Raw genomic sequence first — 17449 nt, 5'->3', positions numbered from 1 at the left:
TTTTTGGATTTAAAATCTTAATTCTGCGAAGGTACAATATATGTTTTTCTTCTTTTTCATTTATTGCTATATGTACCAATCTGAATAAGCAGTGTTTTTTGTACTAACTCATTTTAAAGTGTTTTTATAACTTAAAAATATAGGTAAAAGTAAGTAAACTGTTAAGTTATAATGAAAAACAAAATAGTGGTCTCATTAGAGCTATTGTCGAACCTCAAGAATAACTAAAAAGTCAGAAATTAAACAAAATATTGATAAAACCACAAATAATAAATATAACCAATCGTGTGAAAATGAAATGTTTTACTAGTATTTTGTTTAATTTTTGATTTTTGAGCGATTATTGAAGCTAAATCATAGCTCTAATGATCCCAACATTTTTTGTTTTCATTTTAACTTGACAGGCTTTACACCACCTTTATTTTTAAGTAAAATATATCTTAAAATAAGTTAAAGCACAAAAAACTTATTGAGGTAGGTAGAAAAATAAATTAGCTTGCCTTAGGTAACATTTATTTGTTGTATATTTATTTATTTCAACCCTATTTTTTGTTAGGTATTCTTGAAAAATCACCCAAAATTTTTTTTGTTAATATTTAGAAAATCATAATGTGGGACAATGAAGCAATACTTTTAAGAATTATGAAGTTTTGGTTTGAAAGATACAGACAAAAATTCTTAATTTTATTTTATTCATTCAAATTAATTTTCTATTATATGAAAATTTATGTAGTTAGAGAATATTATTTGTAAATCAAGCAGCTTACTATGAAAGGGAAAAAGTATTTCATTTACTCCATGAACTGGAAATTTTGTTCATTACTTAATCTAATAGAAAGCATATTATGTTGCATAAACATATATTATTTACTGTGTGATCAGGCAATGAATATTGAAAAGTTAGATGCTTCTATTATTAAATAAAAAAAAAAAATTGAATTTCAGGCAAAACAAATGGTGCCTACGTAATTGTCATATCGCAATTAGTAACATATCCAATTATTATGGAAATCAATCAGGTAGAAAATTAATTAATCATGAAAAGATATTTGTAAAATCTAGTGTTTTAGTTTCAAAATCTTCCGATTCCAATTATAAAGTTAACAGGGGAGATAATTCAGTTTCAAATTTCTTGGAAATCTAATACCAATTTCTCAAAAGTCATCTTGAAAAGTTTTAACATGGATTTGACGAGATTAAAACAAAGTGATATTTTTTTTCAACTGATAAATGCAGACTTATCAATTTCTTTTATCTGTTATATATAGTGTTTCAACTGAGTTACTTCCCCTTTGCCTCTGTCATGTGACCCAAAATGTCTGTTTCAGCGTGTAAGCTTATCGGAGCATTTTCACCCTTATTAGAATTGTTTTTCATAAATAGTTTTCTACCTTATTAATTTCTGTAATGTTTTGGATGTGTTACTATTTAAATCATTCGTTGACATCTATGCTGATGACACGACCATCTACGGCAACACATCAAAGGCTGTTATGACAAAGTTCTCTCTGATTCTCTCTCCTCTGATCTCGAGCGCGTAGTTCAGTGGGGGAAGATGTGGCTGGTTACCTTTAATGCATCCAAAACCAAACTCCTATCCTTACATCATCAACGCTCTGATCCCCATCTGGCATCAATTGTGATGGATGGCTCTCGTCTGGGTGAGGCCCCGTGTTTTGACAAGCTTCTGGGTTTGCCCTTTACTCCTGATCTGAAATGGAACACGTACATCAAGTCTGTTGCCAAGGTCGCTGGAAAGATGGTGGGATCCTTCTACCGCTCCAGAACATATCTCACTACGGATGCAATTCTCTATCTATATAAAAGCCAAGTACGTCCAAGGATGGAGTACTGTTGCCATATCTGGGCAGGAGCTGCTAAAAACAGCCTATCCTGCCTTGACAGAGTACAAAATAGACTTCGTGGCTTAGTGGGGGATGCCCTTTTCTCTACCCTGCAACCTCTCTCCCACAGAAGAGACGTTGCGAGTCTGTCCTTGTTTTATCGTTATTTCCATGGCAGATGCTCGTCTGAACTCCAATCTCTGGTCCCCCCTCGCCAATCTTTCACGAAAAACACCCGTCTAGCTGAATCCACTGTGAAAAATTTCCCCCACTCTATATCTGTGCCTAAATCAAAACGCAGATTCCATGAACAAAGCTTCTTTCTTAGAACTGCACGCCTGTGGAACTCTGTTCCGTCTGCCTGCTTCCCTTCGGCATACAACTTGGTTGTCTTCAAGTCCAATGTTAACAAATTCCTAATGAACCGCCCCCTTAAGTAAACATTTCAGCAAATCTCCTCACTAACGTAATGTACTTGCAATAACCCTTATCCCTGAGTGGCTTCCGGGCCTTGATAAGTGGTGATCACTGTGTAAAAAAAAAAAAAAAAAAAAAAAAACATGACAATCACATGGGTACGAATTGTTTTACTTTAAATTCAATATTTTTTCATTATTTAAATATAGAAGCACCAAAATTAATTTCGTTTTTTTTTATTAAAAAAATGTGAATCAATTTAAATCTCTATTATTCTTGATTGTTTCATTATGTCTTATTATTTGAATTTTGATCAGTATTTTATGGGTCAATCAGAATGAACCATTAATTTTACTCTAGTGTATTACGCCACATCTGTCTGATGGAGAATTAAGCCTATTAATATATAAGCATGATTGGGATTTTAAAACCCTGAGAAAAATGCTACCGCAGTATAACTTACCACATTTGTCTGTTCATGTTTATACCAGTTGTTTTCTTTCTGTAAATGCTGCTGCTGTTTTTGTTGTTGATATACTGCTTCCACACCTCGACTAGGAGTTATCTCCCTTGATGGAGGTGGACTAGAAAAATCACTGGCGGATGGAGTGTAGGAACTGCGCTCGTCTGCAGAGTTTGGCCGATATGAATGCCTTGGAGATGAAAGCTTTGAATTGCTTGCATTGGCAAAGCCTAAGAAAGAAGAAAAAAACATTTTTCTTCTAAATGTTTTCAAGTAAAATTAATGGATTACAAAAATTCATATTAATAATTGGAATTTACCATATTTTTTTCCATTTTTCTCTAATGAAATTATTAACTTCCCCCTTAGTGCTTTTTGTTTGCATTTTTGAGAAAAGAATTACTTTTTAAAACTATTGTTCTTATCCATACTGATAGATTTGAAGCACTGTTGCCACATCTGGGGAAGAGCTGCTCAGAGCATCCTTCCCTACCCAGACAGAGTACAAAACCAACTTTGAAATCTTGTGGGTGATGTCCTTTTCTCTTCCCTTCTACCGCTTTCACACAAAAGAGACATTGTGAGCCTATCTCTCCTCTTTCGTCATTTTCATAGCAGGTGCTCGACTGAGCTTCATTTTATGGTCCCCACCCTCCCGTAAGACATTCACAGAAAACACCCAATTAGCTACAACCGCAATCAGAAATTTCCTTTATTCTCTATCTGTGCCTAATACTAAATAAAAATTCAATGGGCAGAGCTTTTTTTTCAAAACTGTGGAACCAAACACAATCGAACTGCTTCTCAGCTGACTATAACATGGTCATTTTTAAGTCCAACGTAAACAACTTTTTGATGAATCGTCCTGTAAAATAAATTAATTCCTATCGAATTTCTACCATCATCAATCATCATGGTGTTATTTCACTTGACACTTATTCTTATCCTTGAGTGGCTTCTAAGCAATGCCTATATACTGACTTGTACTTGTGACAACATTCACCAGGATTTGGTTAAGCTAGCTCCAAGTGAATTCGCTGTCTCCTCGGCATACTTCAGCCATTTGTGATTCCATTCTCACACACTGAAGAGGTGATGGCTGATCACAGCTTCCAAGTCAGCTTTGACCATTGCGAGCCATGTCCTCAGTTGACCACCACTCTTTTTTGGGTCATATCAGTAGCTATGCTGGTGCTATTGTCTTGTGAATCAGGTTAGTTTTTTAAGAAAATTTAACCCTTGATGAGCAGGCAACAAGATGGATTCATCATTAGTAATGTCGAAATGACTGCCTGACTTTTAATATTAAAATAATGTTGAATGATAGTTTTATAAACAGGCTTAATGTTAATTTGGAAACTCTAAACAATGTTTGGAAATATTTTACTTGTGATACTATGATGAGCAACCACTTAACGCATCTTAAACATTTTAACAATGCAGCAAATGCTAAGGAATGAAAAGCATCTTTTTTAATTCAATTTAATTACAAAAATAAAAATAAGTATTTTTAGATATCTTGTAAAAATGACATTTTCGTAACTTCCTTCACTAAGGATTGAACTCATAACCTCTCAGTAGGAAACTTCAGAATATATTTTAAACAATATGACTGAAACATAAGACCTGAAACAGGAATCTTGCATCAAATTTGTTGCAAAGGTCACTGAAACAATGGTTGGGTCATTCTACCGCTTCGAAAAGTATTCCACTCCTGACACAATCCTCTACCTGTATAAAAGCCAAATACGCCCTAAGATGGAATACTGCCACCTCATCTTGGGGTTCAGAGTAATCATTTACCATCGTGAGGAAGCACAAAACCGATTCAGAAATCTAGTAGCCGATACCCTTTTTTCCTCCCAAATACCTTTTTTTTTCTCACAGAAAAAGACGTTGCTAGTCTTTATCATCATTTTCATGGTAGATGCTCAACTGAGAGTCAATCTATGGTTGCCCCTTCTAAAACATTTATAGCAAAAACTCATCTTGCAATAACCACTGCCTAAAACTAAACAAAACTTCTCCAAGCAAAGTTTCTTTCTGAGAACTGCCCATTTGTTGAACAAAATGATGTGTGGTTGCTTCCCAGCTGATTACAACATGGCCGTTTTCAAGTTCAATGTAAACAAATTCTTGTTGAGTCACTTTCTTAAATAATAAAATTCTACCTTTGCGCCTTGAAGAAAATACAAAAATGTTTATATTATAGTCACGAAACAAAGATGAAAAATTTACAAAAATCACATTATTTGAACATGTATTTACAAGATAACACATTAGTTAAAAAAAAATGCTATTGTAAGACAAAGACAGAACAATGCAAGCAAACCAAACTATGTGCTTTTCAGAAAGCAAACCGCCATAAAAAAAATTAAGGAAACGTTTCCTAGACAAAATTCCTCTTCTGCGCATCTAAAGATGAGGGAGAGTTCAAGATTTGGAAGGAGAGCAAACCTTTCTTATAAATATGGCCGACTACCAGGTGTGGAACTTCCAGTTATTGTATCATCAAAATGATTGAAATGGAAAACATTAAACTATCTTAGGACCAAAACCGATTGTTTAAACTCTGCTCCATTAAATGTGAACATTTATATAGTCGAGTCACATTGTGGATGTAGAAATGCTATTCAAATGAGGAATCATGTCCTGATCCAGATCCACATATGAAACCCATGCAAGATTAAAGAACCCGCAACATATAACAGCACAGCTATAACATGCTTAAACGTGCTGACAAACAATTTAAAAATGTCTTTTGAAGACAAAGTAAATCATATAAATAAAAATACTCAAAAATATTTAAAAAAATCAAAATAAACAAAAAAATTATTTCATTGTTGTTCATTCTCATTTTCTAATCTCACATTGATCAAACAAAAATCTATGTGAATATTTTGATTTTGACCTGCATAGAAATTTATTATTTTTCATGGAATAAAAAATAAAATAAAAAGATGAGTATTATTAGATATACGTGCAGAGTGAGTAAACCAAATACTCCCAAATTAGAAGTAAAAATCCAACATGTTAATCAATGTCACAATGCAGATTACAGACATGCAGAAGAGAATTGACAAAAAGATTAAATTCTTTTTGATCAGTCTCGGCAGAAAATGAAAATAATTCATTTGTTTGGTAATATTTTGAAAAATTCAATTTTAAGTAGTCAATTAGAACGTTCTCCAACAAATGAAGACATTTAACAAAGATATTAACCTGTTTAGAAAAGGTACAAAATATATATATAGATATATATCCTTGGATTTTTCAACTGTTCCTTGTATCCTTATTCATTCAACCATGGAATATCCTTTTTACACCATCATTTCAAATTTAATTTTCAATTTATGTGCGAATGAACAAAATTTATAATTACCCACATCCATTTTGCTAATAACATGACCTCTGATGAGATGAGCCATTCGTTGAAAATCCATAGATTAAGGAAAAAAAATATTTGTACTCCTTTGTCAAACAATAAATTTTGTTGTAATTCTACATAATTCAATCCAGAATTTCCGTGTGTGTGTGTGTGTGTGTGTGTGTGTGTGTAAAATCCTAGTTCATCAAAAAGTCATTCTATTCCCAAACAATCATATTTAATTTTATATCCTTTATCATTCCGATCAAGAGTTGTTTAGACCTTGTTTTATTTTTTCACATTTGAAAGTTCATAAAAATATAATTATATCCCTATTCATTCTTATTATCTGTGCCACGTTATGCACTAATTAAGCCTCTGTGTGAATGCTGGATAAATTTTCTATACTGTGTGTATATTTACAAAACTTGGCAGAAACAATTGTTTGTGAATAAAATGTTTTTTGAATGAACTAGGATTATATCATGTTAAATTAAGATCTCTAGACATATACACTCTAGAACTAATATATAATACTTTGTGCAAACCTACAGTAATATATATACACACATACACACACACATATATATGAGAAAGATAGCTTTTTAGCTAATAACAAAATATAAGATATTTTACAATTGTTTCAAAATTAATTTCTTTTTAAAATTTTAATATTTTTTTAAAGAAATTCTGTTATATTTATTTGCTCTTTATGAGAAAATTTAAACAATAAAAACATTTTCAGAAATTCTATAAAACCTTCCTTAAAACTTGACAGATTAATCATTGGTCATGAAAAGTTAAAAAAAAAAAACTTTGATGAAAATTAAAAAAAAATTCACACACACAGGCTTTTTCCACATGTTCAGATTACAAGCATAAATTTTGGCATGACCCCCACCACCAAAGTAATGTGCAAAGCTATAAAACGATTTTTTTATGGAACAAAAACATGCAAATGACCAATCTTGGCCACAAAGTCTTTTATTGGCTGATACCCACCTCAAACTTATCTCACATGTCTGAACTTTCTCCCTCACTCTAAACACTTCCACACCTTTCACTCCAACAAAGTATTCATACCTACTGTTGTCTTCCTTGCTTTTACCCCTTCCATTTGATGTTGATTTTAAGAAAGTCAAGGTTGAGGACTTTCATAAAATCAACATTGCCTGACAAGCTCTTTAGTTATTCATAGCTAATTAACTGAAACATTGCCAATATCGTGTAGCAATATTAAAATGTTTATGCAAACATAAAGAAAAAGTACATACATATATGATGCCTCTGTCCAGTCTTGAAAGACAAAGGATACTCCCTGTAAAAGCAGCTACACATGTAATTGTGAGGCAAGGGTTGCACAATCCCCCAACCACACCTCTCCTGAATCGGCACTGTTTGAGTCCAGTGGCAAGGAGAAGTCCAGGAAGACTGGAAACAATGCCGAGATAAGCAGAGAGCACATACAGCACCTGGAAGTTCCAATTGGTCACCCATTTAGTACTGACCAGGTTCAACGTCGCTTAACTTCGGTGATCATGCCATGTTCATATATATATATATATATATATATATATATATATATATATATATATATATATATATATACATCAATTCATAAGGATAATATTTTGTGTTTATTAATTGAAAGACCTTTGTTAAAGTAAGTCTAAACTCTAAAATAATTCCATCTTTGAAAGCAATAGGCATGAGAACGTAAAAAGAGAAGAAAACGAAAATAGAACAAAAAATGGAGTTTGGGTTGTATCAAACATTTAATGACAATGAAATAGAAGCAAAAACAGATGGAAGACGGAGAGGGAGAAATTAATAACATGATAGCACCAGAAAGATGGCAACATTTTACCTGCTTGACATGCGTTGACATCAGAAAGGGAAGCAAAACAGATGGAACAAAAATGCAATTATATTTGAAATATCTTCACGTCTCTTGTGTACGTTTTTTGCTTCCAACCAATTTCCTACACATATGTCCAATCATTTTTTTATGTATAATACCCGTCTTTTATTTTTTTTTTTTCTGCGTCAGTCTTTCTTTTTTTCTCACATTTTTACTTTCCGGTTTAAAAATGTGAAATTATTCAGATTTTAAACTCAATTTGAAGATAACTTCAAATTAATAAAGATGAAATATTAGCATTTCATACGATTGGATTTGATTCTGTTGTGTTAATTTTTTTTATTTGTCCTCCACAGTTTGTTGAATTTTATCTAAATTGTTTCTCCTCTTATAAATATATATATAAACATTTTTACTCTTTCATATATATACACTTAAGTATAAAAATAATTATTTATATTTATACTTATCATATGTGTATATATATATATATATCACTATCGGGAAAGAACACCACAAAACAGGAAGTAAAGACCACCTTCTTTAAAAACAACCGGAGATGGAACAATATACCTTAAATTACTCCACTAAAAATATACCAACACCAAGTAACCAGCTGTATACAAGAATCCTACTATCGAAAATTGAAGATGTAATTCAGAGGATGAGATGGAAGGTTATAAACGAAACAAACATCCAAGAGAATGTGAAAAACAATTTTGGATTAAAATCTATAAAATACCCGAGTAAAGTGGAAGAATTAGAAAATTTTGAAAAAGATTTACTAGACATTATCGCTAAGCTTGAATTTAAACATAGATCAAATCAATTTCAAAAAACAATGACAGCTGATATCAAAAAAATAAAAAGAGAAAATGAGACGATTGTTTTCTCAGATAAAACGAAAAATTTATATAAAATGGAAAAGGAACAGAAAAAACAACTTGTACTAAACTCAATTACAGAAAAATACCAGGTAGCAAGAAAAGATACTTATAAATCTATTAACCAAGAGGCTACAGAAGTTGCCACAAAATTAGGTATAGAATACAGAGTAAATAGGTTAGCAAAGAAAAATGTGTTTATAACTTTAAAAGACCACAAGGAAAATTTTAATAATAGGCCAACCTGCAGGTTAATAAACCCGGCTAAAAGCGAAATCGGTCTAGCTAGCAAGTCTATACTTAGAGAAATAGTAAAAGAGATAAAAAGAAAATCAAATCTTAATTTGTGGGCAGACACTAGCGCGGTACTGGACTGGTTTAAAAACATAACTGAACCACACAAATGTAAGTTTACACAACTGGATATCGTCGATTTTTACCCTTCAATCACTAAGGAAATCCTAGAAAAATCGTTGATCTTCGCATCAAAATATAGAAAGATAAGTGAGCTCGATAAGGAAACAATCATGCAAGCTCGACAGACCCTTTTATTTTTTGACGATAAAACGTGGGTCAAAAAATCAAACCCCGAAGACCCCTTTGACGTCGCGATGGGGGCGTATGACAGTGCTGATATCTGCGATCTGGTTGGACTTTTTCTACTGGAGACCATGAAATATAAATTCCCAGATCACTTTTTTGGATTATATAGAGATGATGGACTTTGCCTATCGCGTGACTACAATGGATGTGCACTAGACAGGCTTAGAAAAGACCTAACTGAATTTTTTAAGGAACTAGGCTTTAAAATAATAATACATACAAATTTAGATAGAGTAGATTTTTTAGATGCCACTCTAGATCTCGAGAAGAAAATACACAAACCCTTTCACAAACTAAATGAAAAACTCATGTATATAAATAAGGGTTCATGCCACCCACCCACAGTGTTTAAAAATATGGTAGCGAACATTAGCCAAAGGATTTCACGGCTTTCTTCGAACGCTGAAGTGTTCGAGAAAGCAGCACCATATTATAATGACGCACTGCATCAAAGTGGGTTCAATGAAAACATAAAATTTCAACAAACCCAGAATAAAGAAAATATAAAACGAAAGAGGAAACGGAAAATAATCTGGTTCTTACCTCCGTTTTCATTGAACACTAAAACTAGAGTAGGGCATTGTTTTCTTAGCCTTCTAGACAAACATTTTCCAAGAACACATAGACTACATAAACTTTTTAATAGAAACACGGTGAAAGTTAGTTACTCGACAGCTCCATCAATTAAGTCGATAATATCCAAAGAACCAAAAAAGATAGATAACGCAGGCTGCTCTTGCAGGACCAAAAATAGCTGTCCATTGGAGGGTAATTGTAAAGCTGAATCCCTTGTCTATGAGGCCACAGTAACGGAACAATCCACAAATATACCGGAAATATATATAGGTATGACAAAAGGCCAATTTAAACAAAGGTATTATGCACATATGAGCTCCTTTAGAGCTAAAACAAGGATGAATACAGCATTAGCTACCCGCGTGTGGGAGCTTAAAGAAAAAAATACACCCTTTTCCATAAAATGGAGAAAAATAGAGCATAGACCAGCCTACGTCCCGGAATTAAGTCAATGCTCACTCTGTAACGCAGAGAAGTACTACATCCTCCGGTCCATTCATGACCCAAAAATAAAATGTTTAAATGTGAGGAGTGAAGCTTTGAAAAGTTGCATACATAGAAGGAAGGGTCTCCTAATAAATTGGATCAATGAAAAGAACAACACTTAGATGTTGTTTTTATATATATATATATATATATAAGGAAAAAAAATTGTAAATACATAAATAATTAGTCGGTAAACTTGGATTTTAATCGCAATTATATTATAGATTTTTAATTAATGTCATATATATATATATAATATTTTATAAATGTAATTTATAATCTATTTCGAATTTAAAACTATAGAAAAATATAATAATGTTAATAAACTAGGGAAATCACTTAGGATAGATAAATACTCACTTCCCCAAACCTTGAAAGATTTGGGTTTTTAAAAAATTATTTTTAAACGTATTTCGAAATTTTTAAACGTGATTCGATATAATTAAAAATATATTTTTTAAAACTTTAAACGTATTTTTGGAAATTTTTAAATGTTCGATATAATTAAACGAATTTTTAAGTTTTTAACCGATACCAATACAGATTTTAAAGTTTTTATACATAAGGAAAGAGATTTTAAAATTAAATGGGGTTCAAATTAAAATCGATTCATATATTAAAAAAAACATTTTTTCGAAATTAGATCTTAAATTTAAATAATTCAAAGTTGAAAATTAGGTATTACATTACCCGATATATATATATATATATATATATATATATATATATATATATATAGATATAGATAGATAAAAAAAAAAAAAAAAAAAAAAAAAAAAGGGGGGGGATTAAACAAAACGAGATTTGAACGTGGACTCGCGAGGTATATATACTTCACACTTCCGGTTATAAGATAGACGAATATTGGCTGAAGAGAGCTCGATAAGGATACCTTAAACGGGCCTTATTATCGGGCTTGAAACCGACGGTACCAATGACCTGTCTCAACTAACAACTTTCTGTACACAAAATATAAGTACGCTCTTAAAATTTGGATTTTCCTTTTAATTGAGCACTCTGCTGGAATTCTTTTTCCAAAAAAACTAATCATATATATATATATATATATATATATTTATATAAGTAGCTAAATGAAAACGTTTGTGTTTCAGTCTCAAAAGAAATCATCAGATTATTAATAAGTTTCATCCCTATCTCCCTAATCCCCTCTTTTCTCCTCTGCCCATCCCGTTCCTCTCCAGCTGAATATGCACACACAAACAACTTTCCATTATGTAATAGACTAGCAGCTGGGTAGTGGCGTTGCCTGTGCACTGGGAAAAAAAACTCCCCTCCTCCAAAATACAAATCAGATGCAAAAAAAAAAAGAAACTGTTAAAAATGTAAATGAATAAAAGTTTGTTTTGTTTTTGTTTTGTTATAATAAAGAGTCACAATTGGATTGGAATTTTTGTTTTTTTTAAATAAACATTTATCTCTCATTGATTTAAGCCTCTGATAAAAAAAAATCGGAATAAGGAAATTGTTTTTTGTTTTAATATAATTAGTTGCTGAAATTACAAAACAACCTGGTTTAAATGAAGAAGAAAAAAAAATGATCACTGATAGGTATACGCAAACCTCAAAACTAATGGTCATAAGCAAACCTAATCCACTGGACCACAGTGCTGATTGGAAAATCATGATGGAAATTCTTTTATTCAAATAAATTGAAAGAACAATGCTTGTCACATGCTCAGTTCTTGATATTATTTAAAAAGAAACGATTTTAACTGACCCCCACCCCGCTTTATGAAATAATGGATCATTTTTTCTAATTTTCATATATTATGCATCCGAGATATTGCTCTCTCAGAAGGTACCAGTTTCGACCCGGTCAGATGTGGCTGACCAAAATTTTTAGCACGCACGCATGCACACACACACACACACACACACACACGCACGCACGCACGCGCACACACACACACACACACACACACACACACACCTCCCCTTCATATAATAGATTCCTCAAGTATTAAGTCAGCATTTTCTTTCACAATTAGTACATAATAATAATGACCCTCCTCTCTCCCTGATAAAACCTGGTCTAGTTGCCCCCCAAGAAAATGAATACATTTTCCTAAATTTTAGATATTTCATATTTCAAATTTTATACATTTTTAGATATTATTCATCCATGGTAATACTGATCAAGTATATACCAACTTGATGTTTCCAACTTGATTTGTTTTGTAATTCAGGAATTTTAGCTGGACACACAAACATACAAACCCACAGACAACTGCCATTTATATAATAAAAAAGATTACAAAAATCACGTATATTTTTAAGTTTTTGTAGCATTTCATTTCTAACATTATTCATTTTGTAATTGCACAGTTTTTTTATTTAATTATTTTTCTACTTATTAATTCCTGTGTAATTTTTTTTTGCATAAAAATAAATCATCATTTGATTTACTGAAGACACTACAAAAATAACATCTTAAAAACAAATAATAAAAAAATACACACGCACACATGATATTGAAAATGAATTCACTTACCAGACGGCTGCATAAGAGCATCAACTTTTTCATAAACATGTCCGTAACCACTGTCCGTTGAACTCGACACATGTGAACATGGCTCTGTATTTTTAAAGATAGCTACATCATCATAATGTGATCCTCCAGCCGTACAGGGGGAGTGCGAGGGTCCAGGGAAAGAGTCCTTGTTCTGTAAATGTTGGGGGTTGTAGCGAGGATTTTTCAAGCCAGGGCTCTCTACTTCACTGTGGGAAGACGTTGATCCACGAGGGGAATCAAAACCTGAGTGACAAGAGTCAGAATTATCCCCGGCTCTACTTTGTTGCATGCTCGAGATTCGTGGATTACACCGCTTATTAAGAATCGGAGTCCTGGAGTCAGTCTTAGAGATCATCGAAGAATTGACACCATTATTGTTAATTATAATATTGTGATTGTAGGGATTGTTATGATCATAGATAGGTGTGGAATGTTGAAAGGGCTGCACGGGTTCAGACCCAAATGTGTCATATGGATTCCGAGTAGAATGTTTTATAGAAGTTCGTGGAGAAGCTTTGGAAATTTTTGAAGATTCAAGTTGATAAGGAGGGGGTGGTGGTTGCTGTCTACTTCCAGCAGAGGTACGATAGGGAGGTGTCGGCTGATAGGGAGGTGGGGCACTTGGTCTGTATTTATCAGACAAATTTGACTGACTTCCCATATTGCTGTCAATTTTCTGTGGATAAAAACAAGACATGAATTAGTGACGTTGGATTAAAGAATTTCTCCAAGATTTTTTTCAGTTAACAAAAACTTCCAAGTGCTTGAGACAAATATGTTCTCACACTCATTAGTTTCAAGATTTTATTTATCTATTTTTTCTTTTACAACGATTTCACCACTTATCAAGGCCCGGAGGCCACTTGAGGATAAGGGCTGATGAATGTATGGCAGTCAATGGGACAATATCATAGTAATCGTTAGTAGTGGAAATTTGGTAAATTAGATTACTTAAGGGGATGACTCATCAAGAACTTATTAACATTAGACTTGAAGACGACCATATTGTAGTCAGTTGGAAATCAGGAAAATAGAAGAGAGTTCCACAGGCGTGGAGTTGTAAGAAAGAAGCTTTTTTTCATGGAATCTACATTTAGGTTTAGGTACATACATGATCAGAAGCCTGCTGAACATTTTGGAATATCCCTATTTAATTGCCTCCTCACAAAGTCTTAGTAATTTGCAATTATATTTTAAGTGTGGCTTACACTAAGAATTGAACCTTCAATCTCCAGAAGAGTGTAATTTACTTACAACTGAATTTTACCAATAGTGTTTTGTGGTAATACATCCTATCTGCCAACATTTCTTCTGCTTGTTGACATAATTTTACTTTCAAACTGCTAAAATAAGCTCACAATTCTTTCCACTCTAACGAAATATTATACAAACATTTTCCTCTATTAACCATCTTGTTTTGGAGAATTTTTCACATGAAAGAGGAACATAATGCTTTTGGTTTATTACTAGTTTTGAATTCTTCTTTCTGTAGGAAAGAACTTTCACTTAATCATAATGAACAACACTTTTGACAACGTCCAAAAAAAAGAGTCTTAAGCTTCAATTCCTGTCCCATTGCCGCATCCCTATGCCTGTTTTATAAGTATTTTAATGAAATGCGCTCTGATGAACTCATAGCATTTGTGTCCCCTCAATGTACCCAAACAAAAACCAAAATCCCACCCCTTCACTGCTGAAGTCCCTAACTGCAAGAAAGCCTTATACTCTGATAGTTTCTTCCCACTGACTAGACTGGAATTCCTTTCCTGTTTCTTTCTCCCTAACTGCACTGATATGCAGAAGTTTAAATGTAATATGAACAGATATTTTACTCCAGTTAGTTTAAAGAGATCGAGTGAACTTGTCTAGCGCTAAATTTGCTGATTTTGCTATGCGTTAAATTTATATCCAAGAGTTCTTTTAAGAATAGATGATGTTCCTTTAAGGGCTGCTACTTGTACCTTAATACTACTTAGTCTTTCATGGACTGCGTCTTAGTCAAAAGCAAAAGTGTAACCTATATTTATTAAAAACTTTTCTCTCCACAACCTCCTTTTCTCTTTCACCCAGCCCATTCCTCTACACACACACACCCACACCCACAACTCTACTTTATATAACAGATTCAAGTAATGAGTCATTATTTTTTTCCAAATTAGTGCATATGACACTGACCCCCGCCCCTCCGATGAAACCTAGCAAATAAATAATCTTTTTTTAATTTTACATATTATTCATCCATGACAATGCTGATCAAGAATATACCAACTTTGTGGTTATTTGTTTTGTAATTTGTGACTTTTAGCTGGACATCCAGACAACTGCCCTTCATATAATAGAAGAAGATAAAGTAGGTTTTGGATATTAAAACTGCACAAACACTTTGTAAACATCTTATAATTAAACAGATATAAAATATATTGCACTCAAAGATTTTCTTTGACATACTTACATGGGGAGAACTGTGTCCTTTTCTCTCTAATACTGCATAATGGTCTTCCTGTTGACGGTTTGGTGGAATGTTCCAGTGCCAATCTTTCCTAGGGTCAGGCAAATGTGAGAAATTAGGTGGTGCCCCAGAGCCATTGGGTGTGCTCTGGTCAAGCATTTTCTCTTGGAAACTTGCAGAAACAGTCAAAGGTACTGAAATATCGGCTAAGCAGGTTCGACCACTTGGGGCCGCCTTATCACTACTGTAGAATTCATCTCCACGTAATGCTTTCTGGGCACCAGAATGGTAATTGTGGTTATGAAAAGTAGTATTTGGACTTTGTCTATAAGAGGAACCTTGCCCTACTAGGGAACCCCTTAATGATGAACCAGATGGCGCATCTCTATGCAATACTCTGTAACCTTCAATGTCACTACTGTAGCCATCTTTTTGATGGCGGACTAATTGAGGGTTATAATGTTGATGGAAAGGCACTCTATCACTCCCAGTATTAATGTTCTTTGGGGAGAGCATCATATTCTGCAAGTGTCGATAACGCAAAATCTCTTGATCACTACGATAGCCTGTGTCCGAGTCATACTCTCTTGTTTTAGGGTAAGATTTCACACTAGGAGTATCGTACATCAAATGTCTCTGAGAATAAACGTGCTGATTGGTGGCACTTTGGTTGTTACTGCTTTGACTTGTTACAATCGAAAGCAGACCTTGATTGGAAGAAAGCTTGTCATGGGAAGAAGGAGTAGAATGGTGGATCTTAAGCAAAGGAGTCGTGCTGCTGTTGACTGTGAGATCATCAGAGTACTTGCGGTGACCAAGTTCAGAACCAGTTTCCGACCCAATATGGACATTGGAAATAGAACCGGAAAGATTGTTGACCATGCGATCTGGATTATAAAGAGAAAGTTCTGAAAATAAAATAGTCAATTTGAATGTTACGAATCGGAACTCAATTTGTTTCTCATTTCCAAGATACCCCAGACTAATAATGATTGACATCAAGTTTAAGATTAAAGCGGAATTATCAATGTTGAGCTGAAATAATTCTTAAGTAATCATGAAGTAGTAGGGGAGCACAACCTCGGCTCAACGACAAAAAACAAATAAAACAAAACTGTATAACGATGAAAAAAAACTGTATAACAACAAAAAAACTGTATAACGACAAAAAACAAATAAGACAAAACTGTATAATGATAAAAAAAACTGTATAATGATAAAAAAAACTGTATAACGAAAAAAAACTGTATAACAATAAAAAAAACTGTATAATGATAAAAAACTGTATAATGATTTAAAAACTGTATGATAAAAAACTGTATGATAAAAAAACTGTATAACGATAAAAAAACTGTATAACGATAAAAAAACTGTATAACGATAAAAAAAACTGTATAACGATAAAAAAACTGCATAACGATTAAAAAACTGTATAACGATTAAAAAACTGTATAACGCTAAAAAAAACTGTATAACGATAAAAAAACTGTATAACGATAAAAAAAACTGTATAACGATAAAAAAACTGTATAACGATTAAAAAACTGTATAACGATAAAAAAAACTGTATAATGATAAAAAACTGTATCATGATAAAAAGTCTAACAATAAAATATACAGGTTCAAGTGCAAGAGTTGTCATTGAATAAACAATAAAAATAGAGAAAAGATGTAGTTTACTTGAGGCATTCTTTGTAGTGTGTGAGTTAAATTACTTTAAAAATAGGTAAATAATGAAAATAATATATAGGATAATCGCTGGAAAAGCAGGAAATTTGTGAAATGGTAATTTATTTTTACAAAGAATAACTTTTATAGTTTTTCAAAGACTAGTACACTTATAGATGCTCAAAATGTTGTCCATACAAATCAAAGAAATGAATAAACCAAAAGATGCAATAACATTTAAACAATAACATTTACAACTGCAAATTTCCCACTTTTTTAGTGACTGCACTGTAATGAA

The 17449-nt window shown here is 32.8% G+C and overlaps 1 protein-coding gene across 2 annotated transcripts in view; it reads right to left on the bottom strand.

The window, feature by feature from the left end:
* Nucleotides 1-17449, bottom strand: part of LOC145279614 (uncharacterized) — a 350943-nt gene that overhangs the window by 12785 nt on the left and 320709 nt on the right. For both annotated transcript variants that reach the window (XM_080130812.1, XM_080130813.1), the window contains 3 exons: nt 15487-16370; nt 13014-13710; nt 2725-2954 (listed from right to left, as the gene is read on the bottom strand). In XM_080130812.1, the coding sequence (XP_079986938.1) occupies nt 2725-2954; nt 13014-13710; nt 15487-16370 (1811 nt within the window). The remainder of the gene's footprint in view (nt 1-2724; nt 2955-13013; nt 13711-15486; nt 16371-17449) is intronic.

The sequence above is a fragment of the Euprymna scolopes genome, chromosome 7 (assembly GCF_053919585.1).
Source record: "Euprymna scolopes isolate OS-2025 chromosome 7, ASM5391958v1, whole genome shotgun sequence".
NCBI lineage: Eukaryota > Metazoa > Mollusca > Cephalopoda > Sepiida > Sepiolidae > Euprymna > Euprymna scolopes.
The sequence above is the reverse complement of the archived record's forward strand: the minus strand, read 5'-3'. Positions and strand labels throughout refer to the sequence as shown.